A 27,699-nucleotide genomic window follows, 5' to 3' on the forward strand; every position below is an offset into this window, starting at 1 on the left:
CATATGGAAGACATCACTAATTAAATAACAAACTTTTATTGAGCACCTATTACATGTGAGGTGCTATTAAAGAATAATAGTTCTTTTCCTTTGATTGGACATCATCATCATATTAGTCTATCAATCCTGTCTCATAAAGAGGTAGCATGGTATAGTAGCTACAGCTGTTGTCAAAGCCAGAAAGACCTGGGTTCAAAACACAATTCTAATAGCTACTGGTTTGTGACCCTCCCCTGATCTTCCAGTAGCCCAGATAACTCTCTAAGACTACAAATTATGGATAGGGTGCTAACCTGCATCTTGTGTCTCTCCCTATCCAAGACCATGCGTTGAGACTTCCAAGTCATACACTGCTGGCATTATATTTTACAATCCAAGGATTTCAAAAATTAAAAAAGGAAAAACTGAGGCACAGAATAATCAAATGCCTTCGCCATCATCTATGGCAGTTATCTAAGCTCCTGAACTTAGTGCTGTACTTAACCAATGTCTGAACAACAAACCATATTAGGGACTAGTAAACTTTTGAAAGAGTTGTGGCAAGATGATAGTTTCTTTCCATTTGTTATGCCAAATGCAGACAGAACATGATGGGGATGCTGAATGATGGCTGGTCACTTCAGAGACCTGATGAAAAAGAGCAAGTACTAACTGAAAACTTTTGAGGAGATAGGCTAAGTATCCAAATGGGAAGGAAAGTACTTGCTGGTTGCTCAATTTTCAGAACCCACAAAGAGTCACTGTGCTGATGGCTATTCTATATAACAGGCAGCTAGGTGGTGCAGTGGATCGTGATGGACCTGTAGTTAGGAAGGTCCGAATTCAAATCTGACCTGAGACACTTAGCAGCTGTGTGAATCACTTAACCTTCCTCAGCCTCAGTTTCATCATCTAGATGGGCATACTAATATCTATCCTGCAAGGCTGTTGTGAGGATAAAATGAGATAATATTTATAAAGTGTTTTAAACTGCTATGTAAATGGTAGCTGTTATTATATAACTGAGGAAGTAAGGGAAAAAAAAACCAAACTACAAATGAAATTTCTTATTTGTCCAAACCCCTCCCACCCTTAGGCAACCAAGTTTTCTTATTCAATTGAGTGAACATAAAATATAATTCCAACGAGCTGACTTCAAAGCAAAAAGCATTTAGAATTGCAAGTCTTGCTTCCTAGCCTATTCTTCCCTCCTTCAGTTTTAGTCAATGGTTACCTCAGTCATTCTGCATAAGGAAATGATGAAAGTACTTTTTAATTCCCAAGGAATTTTCATCTTTCCTTGAAAAAGTCAGATAGACCAAGACAACTGGGCACATATAACCTACCAGTTCTATAAATAAGAAATGCATTACATCCTTCCACTTATTTTCACATTACAACTCACCTCACCATTGTCTTTGTCAATGCTGTGAGACTCATCCAATATCCTGTCCACTTCCACATAGTCTGGATTGAAGGGCTCTTCATCCTGGTTTGGTTATGGGCATAAACAATAAGAGCCGAAGACCATGTGATAAAGACTTACTCATTTAGTTTGCTATTTAGCTGGTTTGGGCATGCTCTGCCAACATACCTTTGTCTTGTGGCTGAAACATACTCTTAGGCCTTACAAATTTTACAGTCAGAAAGAAATCATATCAATGTAAACTCATTGCAATTAATATCACAGAATACAAGTACTACTTGGGTAGAGTCAATAACATCTTCATATATGAAGAAATCATAAAGTCTACTTGGTCACTCCTACACCTCTCTAGAAGGCAGTTCACTTCTACAGATTTGTTAAACCATGTCAGAAAGTCTATAAATCAGCCATTCTGGGATGACCAAATGCATCTTACACTTTCTTATTATCTCCCAGTTCCTTCTAACCCTGAAAATTGTTTGTTTTTTAATTTGCTAATTGTTACTGTCAGCGCACAGAGGCAATGCAGCAGATACATGAAATTTCCTACTTTCTCAGATGAACATCTTGCACACTTTTGTTACAAGTAGAAAAGGAGAGTTGAAAATGATTTAAGAATCTCATAAACCTGCTAAAGAGTAACTAGTCAGGCTAGATATCAATACTGAAGAAAGTAACAACCCTGCCAAAAGATACTTTGGTGATACTGGAATAGAATTTTTTTTTTTAAGCAATCGGGGTTAAGTAACTTGCTCAAGGTTACATGGCCAGTTATTTCTGGGTGGGTGCTAAGTGTCTGAGCCGGGGATTCAATCTCCAGGTCGTTCTGACACTGGAGCCAGTGCTCTTACTCGCTGTGCTACCTGGCTGCCCTGGAATAGAATTTTAACAAAATTAATACTCTTTTATTAAGAGAGTTGCTTATGTCCATAGTTACCACTAACTATTCATAATAAGTCTTAGAAAAGAAATCCCAAATGGACCAGCTCTTTGATTCATTCACAGTAAAACAAGAAAATAGCTACTAAAGGCTTTTATTTCAGAACATCTTTCTTTGAGAGAAGCTCAAAACACTTCATATACATTATGTGAAACATTTGAAAAAGAATCTAAAGAACTGAGGAATAATTTTATAACTAATGGGGAAGTTAAATATGGAAAGAGGCCCTAGTATAGCAATGAAAAAAAAAATACTTATGTACTCTTTAAGAACCCAACCATATATTCAGTGATTTGATGTCAAGAAATTAAGTTGCCAGTAGGAAATCATGCGTCTAGAAAAAAAACCAAATGACTTAAAAGCACCTATTTCTAATTACCTCATGGAAGAAGTGTCTCATTTGAGCCATTTTGGTTTTGAACCGCTTAAGTTTCTGATGGATCCTCTTGTCTTTCTCTAACTGAGAGATAGTAGCCCATTCACAGTGCAGATAAGAACTGGAGAATGAAAAAATAAAAACAATACACATGCTGTAGGAAAGGGAAACTGATAAGCAAGTGGATCCAGACTCCAGGAACAATCACCAATAAATTAATAAGCATTTATTAAACGTTAACTATATACGAGGCTCTGGAAATATAAAAATAAGAATGTCCTTAAGAAGCTTATGTTATCAGAAGAGACAACATGTAAATTTTAGTATATTAACTGGAGTCATATTGAATGGCATATAGAATCTTCATCAGATACCACCACTCCTCCCTCACAGAAGGAAAACAACAAACAAAACACTCCAGAGAGTCATTTCCCAAATTTTCATTACATGGATTGGGAGAAGGAAGAAAAGAAGAGAACCATTACCTCCCACGACAGACTATGGGGCAGGGGATGAATAAAAGTCACTACCATCCTTCTGAGTCTCAGGGATGAATATTTTTGGCATGGGATACTTACTAGTTCTTGTACTTGACAAAAAATTCCTCTGCTTCTGTGTACTGCCCAGAGGGAAGCTAAGGGGAAAGAATTGAGATATTATAGTCCCATCTTATAGTTATCCATTCTCTATCACCCTAAGTAAGAAACACTAACTGTAACCACACAGGGACCACTAGATAGGCAGAACTCTTGGCAGCAAACCCTGGAATATATCATGTCCAGTCCTCTTATTGTACACTAACAATTCAGGATGGGAAAGAGTTGGTCTTCTATAATGATGATGATAGCATGCTCTTAGTTTGTCCTTTAAACAGACCTCTGCACCCCTTTCTCTACCTCAGATTGATAAGCTGGAAAAGCCAATGTAGTTAATTTCTTCCTAATTTTTGACCTAATTTTTCACTACCCTCCCATAGGTAAAGCCTAGTAATATGCCCTAATGGATAAAGTCTCTCAACAAGGAAATATCTGGTAGTAGAAAGATGTAGGCTGACACCAAGCATAGAAGCCTAACCTCCTTTTTCACCACCCGCATAGAAAGCACTTTGTCCACAATGGCTGCATCTTCTTCACTGGGATTCTCCTATAAAAAGAGATATAAGTGGTCAGCAGGGAATTCTGAGCAACAAAAATAAACTCTGCCCTTGCTCTTAGTACTCTCCCTGAAACAGCTCAAGTATTCAGCTCACCACAAAGAACTGCATGGATGGCAATGTTTCGCCATCAGGTTCCTGAACTGGCTCAGGCATAATGGGCTCAGGTTTTACTGGACCAGTCACGTCTACCTCTTCTTCCTCCTCATCATCTGTGATCTTAATGTCCAAATCCTCTGTGTATTTTTTTCTCTTCACTTGTCGGTTTGAGCGTCTCTTCTGCAAAGGCAACAATGGTTAGACAAGATGGAGTGACAAAAGTTGGCAAAAATTCCAGTAAATTCACAATTTTTCCTCTAAGTTACAGTAATCCTAAGCCCCACTTCCTATTTCATCTACCAGTTAAGACAACAAATTCAAGTAGGTAGGAACTCTGTTCCTTATATACAACACTCCATCTCCCATCTCCATGCCTTTGCACTGGCCACCCCCCATGTCTGGAATGCACTCTATTCTTACTGTTACCCCTCAGAATCCCTCTCTTCCTAAGATGTAGCTCAGGTACCATCTTCTGCATGAAGCCTTTCACAATCCCTCAAATTGCCTATGTCCTCTCTCTTGATAGAATGTATTTAACTACTTTGCACATATTTGTATTTATTCATTTTATATTTGTACTGTGTGTATATGTACTTATTGCCTCCTTCAGTAGAGAGTAAGCTTCTTATGAGTAGAAACTGTTTCATTACTTATATTTGTATGTCAGTGCTAAATATATATTTATATATAATATATAAATGATAAAAACATAGCAAATGCTTAAAAAATGCTTGTTGATTGTGTTCATGAAAAATTAATTATATAAAATCATTAAGAAAATGGCAATATTCACAGTAAAATTTAATTCAGGCAACATTCTAACAAAATACATTTATAAATACCACTCTCTCCCAGGTCACTAAACTAAGAGTATCTGTCTGCTGTTAAACATGCTCTATTTACCCCCCAATTCCCATGAAAACCAAACTAGACAATAATATCAGAGAAAGGAAAACTTATTAAATTTTAGTCATTTGATTTAAAGGCAGGACTAGGCCTGACTACCCATGAAAGAAGCTAAAGAGTGTTCTCTGAGAAATGGTGCTAGTTATTTCCAATCTAAAGGTCACCAAGGACCCAGTTTTAGTTGATATTTATGTAGGGCTTTAAGGTTTGTAAAGCACTTCACATATATATCATTTGATCTTCACAACAAGGTACTATGGGTATTATTACACCAAAAGGAACAGACATCAGGGTGGAGTGAAGATCAGAGGAAAGAAGTGTACTCTAGTGGCACAATGAACATTAATGATTTGTGATAGACTCAAATGCAATCTAGCTGTAAGCTAATAAAGGTCTATTCTTCTGGTCTTCACAGTATGTGTTTCCAGACGTTCTTCCCCTCCCTCCCCCCCCCAAAAAAAGCTATGTGCTGGGCTACTCCAGTTTAAAGAGATGGACAAAACTCAGAAGTATGGGAAAGGTCAGGTGAGAAGAACCAAAGTAATTCTAACTGAAACCAAAATATGGCTAACAAGTAATACTGCATTCATATTCTTATAGAGTAAGGGAAATAAGAATTATTACTACTTTTAGAGCATTAAGTCTAAGAAGAGTTCAAAAGATGATTTTTATAGAAAAGCATTTAGGGAGATATGAAATCTTTATATGTGTACTGCTAGTACTTTAGATCTAGGCACCATCATTTTAATTTGGGGACACGTCCTGCTCTGTCACCAAATTTCTCAGCTCCGTTTTTTCAGGAGAGCTTTTACCTGAATGCTGCTCTCTTCCTCCTCCCTGGGTGACTGTGCAGGCATGACTTCCACATCAGAATTATCCGATGAGGTGTTGCGTTTCCTCTTCTTACTCACCACAGGAGTGATGGTGCTGAGAGGAAAAAAATTCACTTTCAGGGAGGTACTGGGGACACCTCAGACACATCATCATAGGAATTCAATTGTCAATCTATATGAGATGGTTGTGGAAAGGCAAGAACTGACAGCATTTATATCTATATACCTATTTTTGTATTTATGGTAGGGCAAGGGGATAAGAGAGTTTAGTAAAAAGACAAGAATCCCCTTTGTGTCTAGGCCCAATTCAATTCTCTAAAACCATTAAAAACCATGGGACCTTAACAATGATGTTTTTATGGCCACAAGTCAATAATATAAATCCCAAATGAGAGGCAGAATACTGGTAATGAAAAGAATACTAAATTACAAATCTGAAGACTTGGATTTTTGTTCTAGTTACACCACTACTAGCTATGTAATTCTGGGAAATTATTTAATCACCTGCAATTTTAACTTCTTCATTCTTAAAAACTGCAGTTAATACCTGCCCTCACAAAGTAGTTGTGAGGATCAAATGAGTTAATGGCTGTAGAAACCTTTTTTATAAATGGTAAAGTATGATGAAAATATACCTGCATAAGGCAAGGTACTATTGTTATGTGATACTATTATTTTGCAATAACATCTTTAATATCGTATAACCAAATCCTAATGGAAAGTCACATGAAACTCTACAGCAAAATAATTTAATAAATTGCCTATTTGTAATACTGCTATGGAACTGTTCCTTTAACATTCTTTTGTTTAACATTGTATTTTCACAGAATCACTTAATGATGTCAAGCAACTATTCTTAATACAAATGTAAGATATTATTACTATTTTTCAAATTGTAATTACTCCAGCTACAAATCCCTGACGTATTCTGAAGAAGCTATGTGACTATATGAAGAAGCTATGTATGGGAAGTAGGAAATGTAGCAAATTGAGGATAAAGGACTCCTAACTGAGACAGGAATGAGGTAATAGGCTATAACTCCCCTTAGTATGGCCCAAGCTTATAGGAGTTGAATTAAAGGTTGAGGGATGAAGGAGTGGAGACATAATTTCTTTGTAGCTTCTTTCTTCAAATAGGAATTTTGGGGAAATCTTGCACAATATGAGGCCCACTTTGGTGTACTATGTCATGCTCAGAGAGGCATCATAAAAGGAATTGTGGAAAGACAGGCCACAGCTTACTGATGGAATCTTCTACTCTATCCCTTAATTCTCAAAGTTCTACCAAGGAAATGATGGCAATGTTTAATGTGAATTGTGATATACAAATACTCTACTGCCTTTAAATTGCCCATCAGATGTCACACCCAATCTAAAGGTCATGAAAACACCAAGAAGGGCTGCCATTAATTCACTTCTTCAGGTGGCAGCAGATACTCACTTTAGCTTACTCCTGCCCTTAGACTTGGAGGTACTAGATGCTTTGCTCTTTTTTGGCTTCTCCTCCTTCAGTCTCTCTCCAGTGTTCTTCTTCCTGCGTTTCTTCTCACCTTCTTCCTCAGGTCGGACACTGGGCAACTCATCTTCATTTAAGACTCGTGGGATATTTTGCTCACCTCGGGCCCGAGCTCTGGCAATGGCCTCTGCCACTATCCTATTAGCTTTCTCTTGTTTCTTCTGGTGCTCTAGCCTTCGGTTTTCCTCCACCCCAGCTTTGCCTCCGGTGTGAGGAGTGGGAGCTGCTGGAGAAGACAGAGCTGCCACCTCACTGGCACTCAATACTTTAACCACTGACAGGCCTGAGGAGGCCCCTTGGGAAGAGCCAGCCTGCAGAAAATAGATAAATATAAGCGTCAGTATCATTTCCTTGTGAAATCTGCCCAAAACATAGTTCTGAAGCAAAGAGGAAGGGTAGCCTTTTTTTAATATCAGCAACAAACTGGGCTAGACTGTATTTTATGGTACTTAGGCTTTGTGGCATTTGGTATGGGACTTGGAGAGAAGTGAAAAGCAACACAGACACTAATGCAAATTTCAATCTCTAATCTCCTCAATCAAGTGCTTCCTAATCTCATCCTTGATCCCCCCCAACAACTCTTCTAGGAAAAGCAGCAAGTGAAACAACTAGAAAAGATTGTTAGATAAGGAATAGTCAAGAACATAGCTGGTATTGCTATTCCTGACCTATCTGGGAAAAGCACTTCACTGTTCCAGCTTTCTTATCTTTAAAATGAAGGTTATCTGATATTATTTCAGTTATATTTTTAAAAAAGGGTTAGAAAGAATCTAGAGATGATTTAAAGCAGGTCAAAAGTACTAAATAAATTATCACTTCCATTTGTTCATTCACCAAATTAATCCTTTTATCTTGGGGAACTATAATTTTTATGTTCTCCTAGTTGTATTTAACCAATTTTATTGGGGGGAGGTAACAAAGTTAGTCTGGGTCCTGTGATTAATAACAGGCTGCTCTGAGTAGGTACAATGAAAACACCATGTTTTTCTTCTTTTCTTTCCACCCATTACATAGCTAACCTTACCTGTGGCTGAAGCACCACTTTGAGTGGTACTGTAAGTCTTTGGCCTGGGCTTTGTCCTGGTCCCATAATCTGGGCTGGCTGCACCGAAGAAAGGGTCACTGGCTGGGCTGAGGGTGGCTGCTGCTGCTGCTGCTGCTGCTGCTGCTGCTGGGATGATGGTGGCTGCTGTACAATCTGAATCTTTTGCTGCGGCTGCTGCACCTGCAGCTGGATAGTCACCACTTTGGCGGGCTGCCCCTGGGCATTCTTGGCCTGAGTCAGGGCTGCCAGCTGGTTGCCCTGCAACACAATCTTGCCTGGCAGACTCCCTAGCACGACATGCCGATGGCCTTGAGGCCCCCCTGACTGAGGCTGCTGGAGAACCAGAGTGATACGCTTTGATTCACCCTGTTATTAAGGACAGGAAATAGTAAAAGAAGATTTTTATGGCATAATCTGATGACTGAAGTACACATCTGTTTTATTACCCAAACTCTCCTACCCTAAGTTTACATGTCCCTTCCATGTCAAATTGCCTCACGATCACTCAAGTATTTCTTTCTAAAAGAAGAGACCCCTCTAACTAAATACAGAGCATTTTACTGAACAGAAAAGCAGGAATTCAACCTTGATGATTAGATGATGAGGGTATATCTTTAACTAACCTTGTAATAAAAACAAAAACTTTTTTTCAATGTTACTTGTCCACCACTATCCACCTACCCCCCGCCCCAATTTGAACAATTTAGCTGCTCTCAGCAGAAAACACTATGAGGTGGTAATGAAGGAAGAAGGGAAAAATATTGAACACTGAGTCATGAAGGCAAAGGCCTAAGGCTATAATATAAACCACTATGGCAGGTAAGAAACATAAGCTTCAAAATCAAAACACAAACATAGAACTTAGACAAGTTGTCTTATTATCTAAACTCAGGATTGAGTCTGACCCATAATCAGACTATATCCCACCTCTCCTTATTACATGAGTCACCTGAGTGGGAGCTGAGGTCAGTGTGACAGCAGGCTTCAGTGGTGTTGCTCCAGTCCCTGGGTTTCCAGTTGTGGTAGAACTCTTAACCGGCTGCAGGACCAGCTGCTTTACCGGCCGGCTGGGTTGAACAATGCGCTGCACTGTGGCCTGGCCTCCAGTGACCTTAGTGGCCAAGACTGCATTGCCAGAAACAATAGAGACTCCTGGTCGAAGTGGAGTACCAGTTAGCACCTTGGTAAAAGTGACTTTACCACCATTGGCTGTGCCAGCCACTAAAGGCTGTGCTGTGCTGGTGATGGCCTGGGCTTGGATCTGTGCCACATGTGCACCTGTAACTGAGGTACCAGGTGGGGCCTTGAGGATAACAATCTTGGGGGCTGTCTGAGGGGGTTGCCCTGCACCACTGCTGGAGGAGACAGCTGTGGCAGAGACACCCATAAAAGGATTTCCTTGGCTAAGGATCTCCTGGCCCTTGGAGACCTGAAGAAGTCCTGCTGGCGGTGGTGGTGCCTGTAAGATAGTTTGGTTGGGTTGTTCCTGACCCACTGGTGGAGTGGTATAGTCATGCAAAGTCAGTGACTCTGGGGCTGGAGCTGCTGATTCTTTGGGAGGTTCTGTAGGAGGGGTTTCCTCTGTTGGAGGGGGCAGGCCACTTGATGAACTTCCCAAGTCACTGTTTCCACCATCCTGATTCATCTGATCTAAGGAATCCAAGGTACTTGGCAGTCCAAGGGCTTCTTCTATGGGGTCTCGCGTGACTTGGCTGAAGCTGTCATCAGTTAGAGAGTCCAGGCCAAATAAATTGGGATCATCAAAAAGGTCCATGATGGGGTCTGCCATCCTGGGAAAGAGGTATGGAAAGTATTCACAGAGTTCTAAAGAGGGAAGGGGAGGGGGATCCTGGCTCTCCCCTCCCCTCCCCTATTAAGGAAAAGCTACACACAATGGGGAAGAATAGCTATTCTGCAGAAGAGACAAGAGACCCACACATGTCAAATTGTTTTGGCCTTCATGGAGTAAGGTGGTTAAGTCTTCAGAGGATGATGGTAGAATTCCTATAGGGGAACAAAAAGGGAGGGTGAGAATAGCTAGCGAGAAAATAATAAGTCTACTACTGTGATGAAAATTCTTCCTTCTTAAGGAAGAAAGTATCCCTCAAGCTCAGTAGTACCAGAAAGGAGAAATAAGAGGTATGGGGAGAAGAGACCTGACAAAAAGAAGAAAAAAGGATCTATTCACAGTTTTTTCAAAAATGAAAATTAATCCAATTCCTCCTTTCCTATGGTTCTCTTGACCTTAACCTCTTCTATGTTTCTTCCCACGAAGAAACATCTTGCCTCCATTCACACTTTTCCCAATGCTAGTTGGAGGTTAGGAATCAGGACATTTACCGTTTCCTTGTCTTAAAACTGGCAAAGTTAGGGGCAGCCAGGTGGTGCAGTGAGTACGAGCGCCGGCCCCGGCCTAGGGAGACCTGGGATTGGTTCCGGTCTCAGATACTTGGCACCCACACAAAATAACTGGCTGTGTAACCTTGAGCAAGTTACTTAACCCCAATTGCTTTAAAAAAAAAAAAACAACACAACAACTGGCAAAGTTAATGCTACATCACTAAAAATCTCAGTGTAGATGAAAATGTTTTTTGATACATTCAATTTAATAAATTTCTTTGTATCTATGAAGGCTTTTTTGATACCTTTCAGGCACAAATGTACTTTTAGTCAAACACTGCACAAGCTGAGATGGATGGGGTTCTCTAAACTTTCCTGAATATGAATGACTCTTCACAGGAAAGAAGGCTCCATTTGGGATTCATATATAGTGAGCAAGGAGGAGCCTCAGAAATCTTCTAGTTCAACTCCCTCATATCTGTAGCTGAGGAAAATTGAGGCTCCAGAGAAATTTAATGTCTTGCCCAAGGTGATAGAGGTAGGAAGGGGCAGAGTCTAAATTTGAACCGAGATTCTGACTCCAAATCTAGTCTAGTTTCCCACTGCCAACATGTTGTTTCCCTCTTATCTGATAAGCTTAATTTATTTGGTCTGGATTTCCTAAATGATGATGCTGGGTCCTCAGTCTTAGGAACTCTTCTAAAATACTTTAAAAATGTTTGCTATTCTAAGAGATAAATGGGATTATACAAATGAAATATCAGGGAATTTCCTGTATTCTATAATTCCTGTTAGGACAGATCTGTTTTGCAAAGTGCAGTTAAGTATGCTTATTTAATTCATGTATTTAAGGCCACAACAGTCTCTGAAACTACTGGAGAAGCCAAATTGAAAGAAATCTGAGCTAAGAATTGGCTAAAATAAATACTATCACTTAATTAACAATTACAAATGAAAATGAGAAAACCTACGCCTTTTACTTGACAATTCCAGGCACTTAGTTAAGCAAAGGAGATAAAAAGACAAAAAACAACAGCAATGTATCAGAGGAAGTTCCAAGAAAGTTTTGTACTGTAATAATTTAAAGTTTACTCCCCAGTCATCAAGGTATTATATAGTAACTAGTTCCATAATAGTTTCAAAAAATAGGGGGCATCAGATGGGGAAAATGGCACAGAAAGTGTTAAATAATTGTCAACACAATTAAGGACCCAACTTCAATAGTGTTTCTTACCCCTACCTTAATGCTTTCCCTCAAAATTATTATGCATTTTCTGTTTTTCTAGGCCACTATATAATTCAGGCTATGTAAAAGTGTAGGAATGGCTTGTTACCATATATAAATAAGAATCATGATTGATATGTCAATCAAAACTCAAAACTCCTTCAACAACAGGATCTTATTCAGCTTCATGAAATGTATACTCACCATCTCATTTTCTTCATTATTCTCACCCTTGCCTCAACCATTCCTTCAACCTTCTGCCTCCTCCATTTCAACATTCTCTTGATTTTGTGCCTACCCAACAATTAATGAATTCAATCCAAACATTTATTAACTGACTTAATGAAAGATATTGTGATACCAAAGTTGAATTTAGGGTATTTGGGGTAATGGAATCAAATATTCCTTATTTAGCAAAATCACTATGGAGATTGAGTCAGTATTACTATAGAAGCATTCATCTCTATTATTCTTCATAGTTAGGTCCTACTCTATAACATGTACTCTATTTTCATCATTGTTGAGAGTACATGTTAAGTAATTATTATCAGGGAGACAGACTGAGGTGGAATGTTGGATCTGAAACCAGGAAGATCTAGGTGCAAATTACACCTCTGAGTTTCAGCTGTGCAGGCCACCCCCCCTCCCAAGTCACACAACCTCTCTGAACCTCGATGTAAAGTAAAGGGGGAGGCCTAGGTGGTGTGGAAGTTTCCTTTCAGCTCTAATTGTCTAAGATGTATGATATAAGTATGATAAAAAGAAAAGTGCTTGTTTCCTGTCCTCTAAGTCTGTAAACTGAAAGCAATTCATAAATCTTTTGAAAAGCCTTCCCTGTTACTGTTAGCACCTTGGTCCTTTAATAATTCCTTATTATCATTTCTTCTCTTTACCTAGTATGAACCTTAGAGAGAGGTCTCATTTCTAAAGTGCTGAAAATAAAGGAAATATGATTGTAAATAATTTCTCCACTCTCATTTGACTCAAGCAATTGCTCTCAATAACTTGTGTTCCTACCTGCCCCACAAGTTCACAGACCCATTCAGTAAACCAACGAACTCCTCTTTCCTGGTCTGGCTAGGTCTAGAAAACTCAATACTTTTCAGATCAGTGCCACATTACAGTAAAATGTCCCTTTTTACTCAGTCCTACCATCCAGTTTAACCTCCAACTTTATTTCATCTATTCTACTTCTCCCTTCTGGTTTGTTTCATGTCTAACTAATTCTCAACTTCTTGTTCCTCTCTACTCCTATAAGATCAATTTTGCTCCCAACATATCTCCAGCTTCTTTCACTATAATTTCTGGTTTAGTTTGGCAGTGTGAAATACATGAGATCTTGTCCTACTAGCTCAACACCACAAATTCAACAAGGCTCAGAATCTTCCATAGTTCAATCTTCTCTTTAACCTCCAATGATTTTCAAATGAGCTAGAAAACCCACACAGTAGTTGATTACCATCTAAGTGAAATTACTGTCCAAATGAATCAAACATTGAACAGAATTTCAATATGTAGAATAAGTAACGGGAAATAAGTAGCTGTAGGGGAGAGTTTAGGGTTATAGTCCAAAGCAGAATTGTAAGTGATAAAAGACATAAAGCTCAGGTTGTCACTTTCTATAATTCTAACTTTTTTCTATTAGGGAAAACAAAAACACAATTGGATAGTAAATGTCAATTTCCAACCAGTGTCTTTTTCTGGAGGACCAGTGACAGCTGGTGCCAAAGCCCTGGGCTGTATATCTACAAACTCTAAATATTGCCACCTCTAGAGGAATATTTTATGTATGCCAGTAATAGCTGTCCTTTTAAAAGATGGGTTTAATTATGGAAAAGAACAGGATAACTGGACAATTATTCTTCCATCATGGAGACTAAACATTTAGAAGAAATATAAACTAGGCACTTTGGTGCAACTTTTATTCTTGCTGATCTCAGTTTTATTAAGACCCAGATTCTCCACTACCTCGCCCTCATTTCATATCTTCCCTTCCCTTTCCTGCCCCCATTTCTGTTCCAGTCTTTACCTGTCCCACTGCAGGGAAGGCAGCTTTCTTCCTGTACTTTTTACTCCAAACATTTCCCTCTCAACTTCTTCATACCCTGTCAGTGAAGGGTAAAGAAAATCACAAAGACTGACTTCCAGCTGTCTGGAAGACAAATGGTTCACACTAAAGTAAACATAATATAGCTATGGTCTTTCTTTACTCCTACTGATTTCTTTAAGAAGGCAAAGGACAATGTCACATTTACCATGAACTTTTCAAAAATATTATGAAACTTATTTAAACAACTACTCACAGATTCAGAAGAGAATTCACTATTCTATTTCTAAATATTAACTTCAAATTTTTACCCTCAAAATTTTAAAGGATGTTAGATAATATCTTCCTGAATATGACTGGATGGTATTGTGTGTATATGCAAATATGTGTTCTTTATGTACACACATATTTATTTATGGATATATATACATCTATGTGTGTGTATGTACACTAGAAATAAACAACTTAATGATAAATCCCCAGAAGCCATTGAAGCATCCACAAAGTTTAAAATTAAATTGAATCACCAAAATTATCCAAAAGGAGGGACACCCTAAAACTAAATATTACACTGTGGAGACAAAATTTGTGCCCAAGGAATCTCTGATCCCACTATCTTCAACAATGAAAAATGCAGTGTTTTGAGCTCTCTAGAACAAATGTACTTCACATAGTTAAGATATCATCTTCACTCTCTTACTCCTCAATAATTGAGATAAAAGGATAGAAAGATAGGGTGCGTAAAATAGGAGAAATTAACTTGAGGACATAAGAGGATAAACTGATGGTTACTGGAGGTCAGGCTATCTCGGTCCCTTTCCTTGCCTTTGCAACAGTTTGCATCGGGCTTGGACAAGCCACTGCCTCAGTTTCTTCACCTGCAAATCAAGAGCATTAACGACCCAAATCTCAGACTGTTAGGGGTATCTTCAAGCATAAGATGAAGCCTGTAAAGTAATATGAGACCGCTCTAATCGACATAGAAAACGCAATAAGCAATAAGAACTATATGCATAGGTATGTCCACGGACATTTAGGGGACAAGGAGAAAGTAGCGAAAAGAGGTCCTGGTTTGGGAGAAGGAAAAGGCTGAGGAAGTGGGGGTTTCAATGAGTGGGAAGCGAGGCTAGGGGAGGAAGAGGGACGAAGACATTACCTGCACAAGCAGCCGGGGTGGTGCCAGTGGGGCCGCAGAGCAGAAGAAGAGGCGAGTTCTGGCAAGGGGCCCCTAGAGAAGGGGCCGGGGAGAAGTGCATTTGGGGCAGGGGGCCGGAGGGGGAGCCCTCTGGGGCGGGGACAAGCAGCACAGGAAGATGCGGGAGGGGGAGGATGCCCGGGGGCGAGGGCGATCTTCGGGCGGGGGCTGCGGATGTGAGGCTCAACACGGCAATAGACGGAGAGACAGAGAGAGGGAAAGGAAAGGAGAAGGGCGGCCGGGCCGCGCCGCACCCCGGGGCAGAGAGGCAGCTTTACCTGCAGCGGCCGCGGGGGGCCGGTTCGCCCCTCTTGCTGTCTCTCCAGCACCAGTTCCCCTCCTCCTGCGCAGCCTAACATGCTGCTCCCGCCCGCCCCTCGTCCCCATTGGAGGTTAGCGCCCGTCACTCAGCACACCGACAACGACGCTGAGCAAAGTGAGGGGCGGGACTAGCGAAGTTCCCCCCTCCCCCTCCGCCTCCGGGTTAGGTTGAGAGCGCATGAAGAGGCCTATCCGGTTTCCAGGGCCAAGGCGAAGCCTGCGGTTCGCGTGAGAAATGAGCCTGGCCCAAGAAGCGGGGTCGCGGCCTCCTGCTCTCCCTGCGGGAAACAAGTTCTGGGAATTCAATTCTTGATCCCTTTCGACCCCCTCCTGCGTTATGCTTGGAAGGCGGGCTAGGGATGGCTCCGGAGGGAGGGGACCTCGCCGGCGCTGCGACGCCCCCTCCGGGTCCGGGGCCTTCTGGTCCCAGGGTCGGGCACACGCTTTCCCCCGCCCCCCATTTCTCCTAGTCCTGTTTAGTGAAGACCCCTGGCCCTCGCCCCAGGTCTCCCCTCCCCAGCGGGGTGAATTAGCCCCCTTACTGCAGTGGCAGCCCTTACACTGAGGCTTGGGCCTCTCTGCCAACAGCCAAAGTGCTCGGCTGCACCAAAGAAAGCCCCTAACCCTTCCTCTGCAGTGTCCTGGAAACAGAGCGCCACCCCAGCCACTCTGTCACCCATCAAAAACTCTGCGCTTCTCACCTCCCCTTCATGCACCTCGAACACAATTCAATGTAGCAAACACTGAAGTACCTACTACATGCAGAACCCATCTGTCAAGCAAATCAATGTGCCTCTCCTCTGGCAAATCCTTTCATCTAGTGGCACTTTGGCCTACCACAGAATAACAGAAAACAGGCCTCTGTTCTTTACATATCAGTTAACACTTCACTCTCCAACTAGGTTATGTCACCAAAAACTACAGCCCAAAACTCAGTACAGATTTCCTCCAGAAACTCAATTAGGTTATTTCTTCTACATATTAGAGTATCAATTAATCGGCTTTAGAGCCTTACTAGGTAGTGCTCGGCTTAGAGTCATTCCTTAGCACAGTGTTTAGTATATAGTATGCACTTAACAAACACAGGTTTTCTTTCTTTCTTCCTAGGTCTATCTTAGCACTAACTACTGCCTGACAACAAGAGCCTCTGTAAACACCAATCCTTATTTGTGTGGATTGTTCCTCCATTCAGTCACTGGGGCTCAAAATCTGAACCTTCACTAATACTTATACTACTCCTTTCCTTACCTCCTAAAATATAGTACCCAGGCTCATTATCAAGTCTTGCAGATTCAAGTGTCACAATATATTTTATATGTAAGTTCTTTGAAGGCAAAGATTCATTTTTGTTTTTGTATCACCAGTGCCTGAAACTAACAATAGATTCTCTTCCAATCTGTTTGACAAGCTCCTTCTCAGTCTCCTTTGTAGGATCTTTAATAAAGTCACAGCTTAAGTCCTAAACCCTCTTTTCTACTCCCCCAATATAATCTCATCGGTAATCTCACTAGTTCCCAAGGATTCAATTATCATATCTATACAAACTATTGATTTGGCCTTAAACCCTCCCAGGACCTTCACTCTAAGCTCTAACTGCCCAGTGGGCACCTCAAACTGGATAACTCATATACATCTCAAACTCAACATGAACAAAACAGAACTGCCCCCTCCCCTTACTCTCCTCTTCCCAACTTCCCCGTTACTGTTAATGGCACCAACATACTCCCAAATCACCCAGGATCACAAACATGGAGTCATTCTTTTTTTTAGCAATTGGGGTTAAGTAACTTGCTCAAGGTTCCACGGCCAGTTATTTCTGGGTGTGGTGCTGAGTGTCTGAGCCCGGGATTCAATCTCCAGGTCATCCCAACACTGGAGCCAGTGCTCTTACTCGCTGAGCCACCTGGCCACCCCATGGGGTCATTCTTGATTCTCACTCTACATATCCAATTTGTTGCTAAGTCATATTTCTACCTTAGTAACATCTCTAGTGAATATGTATGTTCAGTTATCTCCAACTCATACGGCCACCATCCAGGTGCAGGTTCTCATTACCTCAACACCTAAACTACTACAATAATCTTCTGGTTGCCAAAGTGATCTTTCTCAAATGCAGGTCTGACCTTGCCTCTTCCCTCTTCCCAATAAATACCAGTGGCATCCTATTACCTCTAGGATCAAATATAAAATTCTCTGGCTTTTAAAGTCCTTTGCAACCTAGTTCCTTTCTACCTTTCCATTCTTTTTATACTTAACTCCCCCTCCTACTTTGCAATCCAGTAACACTTGCCAGCTTACAGTTCCTTCCACTTGACACTCTGATCATCACTCCATGTCTTTTTAAAACTGCCTGTCCCCCATGCCTGGAATGTTCTCCCTCCTCATATTCACCTGTTTACTTCCTTGAAGATTCAGCTCAAATCCTACCTTCTGAAAGAGATCTTTCCCAGAACCTCCAATGAGAGTGTGTTTACTTTGGGATTAACTTCCATTTATACTCTATATCTTGTTGCACATAGCTGTTTGCATGTTATCTCATTAGCATGAGTTCCTTGAAAACAGGAATTGTTTTTGCCTCCTTTATATCCCCTTTGCAGTACTAGGCACAGAGTAATAACTTCTTAAATTATTGCTGACTGATTGAATAGGTCCTAAACATTGTTAAAATGAACTGAATTCATCCACTCCTTTTCATTCTTATTGTCACCACTCTAGTTCTGGACCTTACTGTATCTTTCCTAGATTCTTCCTAATTAGTTTCCCTGCTTCAGATTCTATCTGATCTAAACCATCCTATATAACTTGGCTCTTCTTTCTAAAGCATGGCTTTCATCATAGATTTAAAGCTGAAAGGGACCTCGGAAATTATCTAGTCAAACTCCTTCATTTTATAGTGAGAAAACCAAGCCATAGACAGATAAGGTGACTTGAACTCCCCTCCTCACCTCAATCTCTTGGAATATTTGGTTCCTTTCAAGACTCAACTCAAACAACATCTTCTACATGAAGCCATTACTAAACACGCTCTCCCACATGCTAGTGCACTCTCAACTCAAACTACCCAGTATTTATTTTGGAAATATTTTGTGCACATGTCTGCCATTAGAGTGTAAGCTCCCTGGGGTCCAGGATTGTTTCATTTGTCTTGTATTCTCAGAGCTCAGCACAGAATCTCACTGAATAAATGTCCGCTGATTGATGCATATCTATCTAATAAAATAAATAATAAAAGCTATCTATCTATCTGTCTGTCTGTCTATGTGTATATATATGTATATATACTGCCCAAGTATAGCGGTAGTGAGTGGCAGAGCTAAGGCCTGAACCCATGTCTTCTAACCATAAATCTATTGTTTTCACTGTACCATCTTTCCTTGCTTAAAAATCTTCAGTGGGACTCCACTGTCTATAATATAAAGTCTAAAATCCTAAGGTTGGTATACAGCATCTTTTATGATCTGGTTTAAAAATTTTTTTTGCAAGGAGTGTCCAGAATAGTGAAGGAGACCCCAAGAAATGAAACACCTTCTACCAAACGTAGATACCTGCTGCTCAGGGCACTGGGACATTAAGTGGCTTGCCCACAGTTAAAAACAGCCAATACATGATGTATCTAAATTTGGAATTCAGGTCATCCTGACTCTATCTACCACACCATATTTCCCTGTTGGAATGTAAGCTCCTTGAGGCAGGCACTGTTCTATTATCTACTCCACAGTTTAGCTAAGTGTTTGGCACATAATAAGAACTTAATAAATGCTTTTTCTTTCACTGACTTATTTATTCACCATCCTACACTCTAGCCAAATTACTATTCCCTGAATAGACTTTGCTTCTGTAATTCGATTCATATTATACCTTCTCTACTTACTAAAATCCCCATCATTCAAGGCCAAACTAAATACTATCTTATCTGCCAAGTTTTTCTTGTTCCAACCAAAATGCACTATATCCATAAACTCATATACAGGGGTAGCTAGGTAGTGTAGTGAATAGAGCACCGGCCCTGGAGTCAGGAGGACCTGAGTTCAAATCTGGCCTCAGACACTTAACACAATCACTAGCCATGTGACTTTGGGCAAGTCACTTAACCCCAATTGCCCTCCAAAAAAAAGCAAAAAAAAAAAATAAACTCATATACAACACCATATTTGTTCACAGCTTTCTCAATCATAGTCTACATTGTATTTTTATTATATGTGCATATATTCTATCTTGCATGCTATTTTATTTTGTTGAACAATAATTTTTAGGCACTTAAAATGTGTCAGGTACTGTGCTAAGGGCTGGGGATACAAAGATGGAAACTGAACAGTTGTTACCCTTAAAGGGCTTACCTTTCACTGGGGGAAACACATACATAGATACCAACAAGTATACAGATGTTTCTGAAATCCTTTCTGGCTCTATAGGATCCTAAAACAAGTAAATACAAACTATATACAAAGTAAATACAAAGTAGTTTTGACTAGAAAGTGGGGAAGGAAGAGTGGGTAAATCAGAACAGGCCATATCTAAGAATTCATACCTGCCCTGAACCTTGAAGGAATCCAGGGATTTCAAGGGGTAAAGGTAAAAAAGAAAGCATTCTAGTTGAGGGAAATGGCCAGAGTAAAGGCATGAAGTCAGGACCTGAAATATCATGCTTTAATTTGGTTAGAAAATAAAACTTGGGGGTGAGGGAGGAGAAATGTGAAATCAGTCTAGGAAACAAGCTGAAGCCATCTTGAACAGAGCTTTAAATGACAAAAAGGAGTTAGTCTTTTTATCTTATAAGCAACAGGGAGCAACACAGTCAGACCTGTGTTTTTGGAATATGGATCTGGTAGCTGTGTGGAGGAGGAGAGACTGGAGGCAGGGAGACCAATTAGGAGGCAACTGCAATAATTTAGGCAAGAGATAATGAAAGTAAATGAAAGAAATGGGAAGAATGTGAGAGTTGTAAAGGTAGATTCAACAAGATGAGGCAAATGATGAATATGTGGGGTAGGGGAGATCAAATAGCTTATGATGATTCAGAGGTTAGTGACAGGGAGGCTCTAGGACAGTGGTACCCTCAAGATAAATAGAAAAGTCAGGGGAACAAAAGGCAAAAGGGAAAAGACATTTATTAAGTACCTACTATGTACCAGGCACTGTGCTAAGCTCTTTACAAATATTACCTCACTTGAACCTCAATACCCATGGGTGGTAGGTACTATAATTCTCCTCATTTTACAGTTGAGCAAACTGATACAGTAAAGGTTAAGTGATATTCCAGGGTCACCCAGTCTGAATATGAGGGTGAGGCCGCATATGAACTTAGGTCTTGCCTGACTCCAGGCTCAGCAACCCTATCCACTATAACACCTAGCTGCCATTGTATCTCCTAGTAAGAGGGATAGGTTGAGGTGGGATGTTGTTCAGTCTTTTTTTGTTTTCAGTAGTATTTAACTCTTTGTGATTCCACTAAAGGTTTTTTTTGGCAGAGATAATTTCTTTTCCAGTTCATTTTACTGATGAGGAAACTGAGGCAAATAGGGTTAAGTCACACAACTAGTAAGTGTCTGAGACAAGATTTGAACTCGGGAAGATGAGTTTTCCCAACTCTAGGCCCAGCATTTTATCTACACAGCTACCCCAGTGATGTGGTAGAGGGAGGCAGAATCAGTTCATTTTAGGACATATTGAATTTGAGGTACCAATGGGGATGCAGGAAGAGATGTCCAAAAGACAGCTGTTAATGAAGTACTGGAGTTCAGGAGATATGAGGGCTAGATGTATAGATTTAAGTCGCTCTAGGGTAAAAACTATATACCTTCTATATCATTATATCCTCCATCATGTCTTGTTCATACACTAACAGTCACATGAATGAATGAGAAGACATCACGTGTTTATGATTTGAGGAGAATAGTAACTAATCTTACATAGGACATTGACATGTAGATTATTGACTCCGTAATAGTTTAGCAGCTTCAAAGAAGCACTACATGTATTTTGTTGTCTTTGTTGTTTGGATTTATGATTTCATAAGTGTAGGGAACCCATGGTATAGAAATTCCTCTCACTAACGCAGAATGGCACCTGATCTGTGACTTTTAGTTTAATAGAGTTTCTTAGAGCACTAAGAAGTTAAATGACTTGCAATCCCTCTATAGTCAGATGTTGAATTTGGTCCTGGATCTTACTGCATGGACGGCACCCCATCCACTCTACCATGCTTCCTCTAACCAGGAGTATTATAATATAAATCAGAGCAGTTCTTATTTTGGCAATGATTCTATACCATAACTTAGGCAAACATTCAGAACACAATATCCTTAGACAAGTATAAGATGCTGACTCCTAAAAATAGTTTGTGAAAGTGGGCAGTCAACTAGGAATCTCTGGTTGGGTCATTCTCTTAATTCCAAGGCCCTACCCAAATCTACTGCTGCTTAGTTTCAATTGGGTCATGTTATATTATAGCTACATGCAGATCTACCTATATGTTTATTATTATTTACCAGTTTCAAAACCCTCAGGGTAGGAGAAATAAGGATTTACATAGCATCTACTGTGCCAGTCACTGTGCTAAGCTCTTTAATAATAATATTAATGATGACAGGTAATAGTTATATGGTGCTCACTATATGCCAGACACTGTGCTCAGTGCAGTACAATTATTATCTCATTTGATCCTCACAATGACTTGGAGGAAGATGCTATTATTATATCCATTTTGTAGATAAGGGAACTGAGGAAGACAGAAGTCAAGTGACTTGCTCAGAGTCACACAGTGAGTAAAGGGCTGAGTCTGAATTTGACCTCAAGTCTTCCTGACTCCAGGTCCAGTAGTCTATTCACTGTACCACCTAGCTGCCTCAAGGTAAAAAATAACTCTGTGGAAGAGGTTCTTCACCTTTTTTCTGCCATGGACTTCTCAAAATGATTTTAAATGCGTACAATAAAATACATAGGGGTGGCTAGGTGGCACAGTGAATAGAGTACCAGCCCTGGAGTCAGGAGGACCTGAGTTAAAATCCGGCCTCAGACACTTAACACATACTAGCCATGTGACCTTAGGCAAGTCACTTAACCCCAATTGCCCTGCCCTCCCCCCTTCAAAAAGCAAATAATAATAATAATAATAAACTAAAATACATAGTATCACAAAACAAACCAATTATATACAGTTATCAAAATAGTAAAAAACAAAACAAAAAACCGACTTCACAGATCCTGGGTTAGGAATTCTTGCTTCAAGAGTTTTATACTATGAATATTGATCAAACAGAACAATCGAAGACTAGTGATCTGATCCTATAATTGGACTACAATTGAAATCCTATAATTGCACAAATCAAATAATTTCAGAACTGGAAGACCTGGCCCAAGCCTCTAAATTTAGAAGAAACTGAGGTCCAGAGAGATTAGACTTGCCAACAATAAAAACAATAATTTAACTTACACAGCTCAAAATACATAAAATTTGGCTGGGTTAATATCTATCAGCACAGTCAATGATCAAAAATATTAACTTGTACTTACCTTCCTTGGTCTGAGTATGAGAGGTTGTTTTCTCTGTAACATTTGAAGACATTTATGCTCAAAGGTGAATTACGATGCATCCTAATGCTATAAAGGAGTAAGTAGCAAAAAATCAGTCCTAGAAAGTGTGCGGCTAACAAAAATTGTGTGAGTTGACTCAAGTATTTATGACTGAAAAGAAAGTTATTTTCAAGGTTTACCAAGTGTTTCTTTCTCTTCAATGGAAATTGATGTATTTTGCATTGTATTACACTTGAATTCCTATCCTGACAAGTAAGGTCAAAGAACCTTATCCTTTTCCTAATATCTAGGGAAAATGAGGCAAAGAGTAAGTTGACTTGCTTAAGGTTCCACAACTAGCCAATGGTAAAGCTGAATGAACCAAACCACCTGACTCCTACAGTCTAGTGCTCCTTCTACAAACATTCTGAGTGCTCAATGATAAATCATACTTTCCACTTCTTGACAGATAAGTAACTTGAGATAAATTTTTGGATGATGTGAGTAATTGTTTGCCTTTAATATGTTTATTGGTTACAGGGGAGAAGTTTTTTAAAAAATTATTTTCGGAGAAGGGAGAACTGGGACATAATGACAGTTGTACAAAAAACAAAGAGAAAGAATGAGTAAATGAAGAATTTTTAAAATTGTAAAGAAAAGATGGTACCAACAATTAGCTTTGGAACTAATATGATGAATGTATTGTCTAGTTTAACAAACCAAGTTGTATGTAATGGGGAAAAAAATCTGAGTGTTAACATGACCAAAGATAACATATACATACAGCTAAATTTAGAAGAAACTGAGTTTTTTTTTTTTTGTACTGACCTCTAGTGGAATATGGATAAAAACATATACATACAGCTTTTTATTCATATTCCACTAGAGGTCAGTACAAAATTCTTCTGAAGGATCTTCTATTTTGAATGAGGAATGCTAAAATGGGGAAAAGATTCCACAGAATTTTCACAAGTAATATTTGTTGAAGTCAATTATAAAGATGATCCTAGTAGAGAAAAAAGGGTGTGGGGGTGGGATTCTAGGTGTGGAACTGCAGGATGGGTATTAAGCAGTCTCAGGGAACTCCAATAAACACCAGTGTTTAGCACAAGTCAGGCATGTCTTGGTGTTGTAGAAAAAGCATTGCTTTGTACACGGAGTCAGGGATCAAACTTGAGTTCAAACACCAGCTCTGAATTAGCTGTAGGATTTAGCTGAAAGACGCTTTATATTTCTAAGCTTCAGCTTCCTCATTTACAAAAAGGAGATAAATATTTGCGCTACTTGTATTTGTGACAAAAGCACTTAGCAAACCTTAGAGCACTATATAAATGTGACTTACTCATATTTATTATAATGGTGGTATTGATGTTGATTCACATAATCTTGTGAATCTATCTATTATTTCCCAGGTCTTCAGTTAATTTTACAGCATTTGTATTGGCAAATATAATTTCTCATCTGATTAGACTAGATATCACTTGGCTGTTTGTTTACATGATCAGATTTTTCTGCCTCCATTGTCTCCTGATCCCCAATCATTTAAATGTTTGGTAAACAGAAGATGAGAGATGCAAGAGGATGATTTGGGAAGATTTTTATGCAAGAAAGTATGGTGTGCTACCATACAGAATACTGAAGACCTATATGATGATTGATAATTGATGATGAGTACATTTTAGTTGGTATATTGAGATATTACTGCATTCTTATCCACTCACAATTTAGCTACACTTCTCTCCAGGGAATAGCACCGTTGGATCACAAAATTCCATTGCTCTGGAATCTAAATATTCATCTGAATAGCAAAAATTAGTACATAAATAATTGGTTATTATTGCTGTGAAGTCAACCAAAGACAAATTATTATATCCTTAATTCTCAGAAAAATATTTTTCTGCTATCAGTGTCACAAAGCAATGACAACAGCAGCAAAAGTGTTAGACCAGGGAAAAATGAAGAAGCTTATATATGTTTGTGGAATGAGAAAAAGTCTGTTGTAAGGAAAAACTTCTTAAATAGAAACAATGGAAAAGGATGGGCTCCTGGAAGGGAGTGAGTTTGTCTTCACTAGAGATGTTCAAATGAAGGCTGAATATTGTAGGAGACATTTTTGGTCAGCAATAGGTTGGAAAAGATGGGCCTCTGAAGTCCCTTCCAATTCTGAAATTTTGTGATTTTTAGAATTTGTGAGAGATTCTAAAAGACTTGTATAGTACCTAAATGTTTAATCTTTTGGCGGGGCTTGGTAAGGGGGAAGTTGGGGGAAACACAGTGAAAAAATTTTGTAGTTAACATGCCCTTCTCAGAAAGTTATTCTGATATAATCCCAGGAGAACAAGACCCTGGAAGTGAAGAAATGTTAAGAGGAAGACAGGGAAAGTATATGGAGAGAAGTAGTGAAGTGAATAGAAAGATAGGTTTGGGATCAAGAAAACATGGTTTTGAATCCTGCTTATAACACACAGTAGTTGAGGGACCATGGGCAAGTCATTTAACCTCTGTGAGACTAAATTCCATAATACCAATTGTACCTATCTCACAGTAAGTTTTGATGCGTTAAGGAAATAATGCATATAAAGTGCTTTGTAAACTCTGAAGCACTGTCTGTTAGATATTCTTTTTACCACATTTGTTGTGCTATTGTTTCAAGGGAAGATGGAGAAGAGTGATACTACATACTTTTTCCTAATAAATTAATACCTAAGTATTTTATTGAAGAAAAGAATGTCAGCCTAGTTAAGTTCAGATAGTCTGATTATCAGAATGTGGCCCCCAGGAAATGAATTTTATCTATGGTAACTCATGAAGCAACTCCTTCACAGTAAGGAATTGAAAATTTAGGCAAGTTTTCTTTATCCATAATAGAGAAAGGAAGTAGCAGTATGGATGGTTCAGTTAATTTTCAAAAGACATTAGAGTCCTTGTCCTTATACTTGAATTTTGATTTTGAAAATTCAAACAATCAATAAGCATTTATTAAACCCTTTGCTGTGTATCGGTACAGAAAAAGGCAAAAACATGGTCCCTGATCTCACATTCTAATGAGAAAGACAATATGTAGATAAAAGGAAACATAACAAATACAGAGCATTTAATAAGAGCTATAAAATAGTTAGCATGCAGCTCTTTAAAGTTTGCAAAGCATTTTATAAATATCTCATTTTAACCTTATAACAACCCTGAGAGATAGGGGCTACTATTATCCCCATTTTACAGATGAGAAAACTGAGGCAGACAGAGGCTAAGTGACTTGCCTAGGTCACAGAGGTACTAAGTGTCTGAGGCCAAATTTGAACTCGGGTCTTCCTGTCTCCAAGTCTAAGTCCAATGGTCCTAGCTGCCCTGTAGTAGGGAAGCCCATAGCAGTTGGGAACCCAAGAAAGGCAGAAAATGGTCTTTAAAAAGTCTTAAAGGAAGCTGGGAAAATAGATAAAGAAAATTATAGACCAATTTCCCTAATGAATATAGATGCAAAAATTTTAATTAAATACTAGCAAAAAGATTGCAGCTACTTATCATGAGAATAATACACTATGATCAAGTAGGATTTATACCAGGAATATGGGGCTGCTTCACTATTAGGAAAACTATCAGCATAACTGATCATATCAAAAGCAAAAAATTACCATAAGATTATCTCAACAGATGCAGAATAGAAAAAATACAACACCCATTTCTATTAAAAACACTACAGAGTATAGGAATAAATGGACCCTTCCTTACAATGATAAGTAGCATCTACCTAAAATGGTCAGCCAAGCATTATATGAAATGCAGATAAGCTAGAAGCATTTCTAATAAGATCGGGGTGAAACAAGTATGTCTATTATCACCACTGTTATTCAATATGGTACTAGAAACATTAGCTTTAGCAATAAGAGAAGAAAAAGAAATCGAAGGAATTAGAGTAGGCAAAGAAAAAAACTAAGCTATCACTCTTTGCAGATGACATGATAGTATACTTAGGGAATCCTAGAGAATCAAGTAAAAACTACTTGAAATAATAAACAACTTTAGCAAAGTTGCAGGATATAAAATAAACCCACATTGGCATTTCTATATATTACTAACAAAGTCCAACAGCAAGAGATAGAAAAAGAAATTCCATTTAAAGTTACTGCAGGCATTATAAAATATTTGGGAGGCCACCTGCCAAAACAATCCAGGTACTATATGAACAAAATTACAAAAAACTTTTCACACAAATAAAGTCATATCTAAATAACTAGAAAAACATTAGTTGCTCATTGGTAGGCCAAGCTAATTATTATATAAATGACAATTCTACCTAAATTATTTTACTTATTCAGTGCCATTCCAATCAAACTATCAAAAATTATTTTACGGAGTTAGAAAAAATAATAACAAAATTCATCTAGAAGAGCAAAAGGTCCAGAATATCAAAGGATGGATCAAAGGATCGAGGAAAAGAAATGTTAGGGAAGGTGGCCTAGTCATACCAGATCTTAAATTGTATCATAAATTGCAATCATCAAAACTACTTGGTACTGGCTAAGAAATAGATTGGTGGATCAGTGGAATAGGATAGGTATACAATACAGTAGACAGTGATTACAGTAATCTTCTATTTGATAAACCCAAAGACCCCAAGCTTCTGGGATAAGAACTCCTTTATTTGACAAAAACTGATGGGGAAACTGGAAAATAGTATGACAGAAACTGGGCATAGACCAACATCTTATACCATATACCAAAATAAAGTCTAAATGGGTACATGATTTAGATATAAAGGCCGATACTATAAGCAAATTAGGAGAGCAAA

At 39.1% G+C, this 27,699-nt stretch overlaps 1 protein-coding gene across 7 annotated transcripts in view; it reads right to left on the reverse strand.

Annotated features, from left to right (window-relative positions):
- The window catches only part of CHD8 (chromodomain helicase DNA binding protein 8), a 63,672-nt gene that overhangs the window by 25,874 nt on the left and 10,099 nt on the right, over positions 1–27,699 (reverse strand). For 2 of the 7 annotated variants that reach the window (XM_069097774.1, XM_069097773.1), the window contains exons 2-11: positions 22,914–23,000; positions 9,223–10,063; positions 8,253–8,639; positions 7,154–7,539; positions 5,692–5,806; positions 3,971–4,153; positions 3,796–3,864; positions 3,300–3,355; positions 2,725–2,842; positions 1,385–1,468 (exon numbers count right to left, since the gene is read on the reverse strand). In XM_069097774.1, the coding sequence (XP_068953875.1) occupies positions 1,385–1,468; positions 2,725–2,842; positions 3,300–3,355; positions 3,796–3,864; positions 3,971–4,153; positions 5,692–5,806; positions 7,154–7,539; positions 8,253–8,639; positions 9,223–10,063; positions 22,914–22,993 (2,319 nt within the window). In that variant the 5' untranslated portion in view covers positions 22,994–23,000. Of the gene's footprint in view, positions 1–1,384; positions 1,469–2,724; positions 2,843–3,299; positions 3,356–3,795; positions 3,865–3,970; positions 4,154–5,691; positions 5,807–7,153; positions 7,540–8,252; positions 8,640–9,222; positions 10,278–15,358; positions 15,514–22,913; positions 23,001–27,699 lie in introns of those variants that run through there. The other 5 variants (XM_069097777.1, XM_069097776.1, XM_069097779.1 and 2 more) reach the window with 5 other exon arrangements.

Source organism: Petaurus breviceps, unplaced genomic scaffold (genome assembly GCF_028583685.1).
Source record: "Petaurus breviceps papuanus isolate PSGF00001 unplaced genomic scaffold, PetGlider_PUasm1.0 37, whole genome shotgun sequence".
NCBI lineage: Eukaryota > Metazoa > Chordata > Mammalia > Diprotodontia > Petauridae > Petaurus > Petaurus breviceps.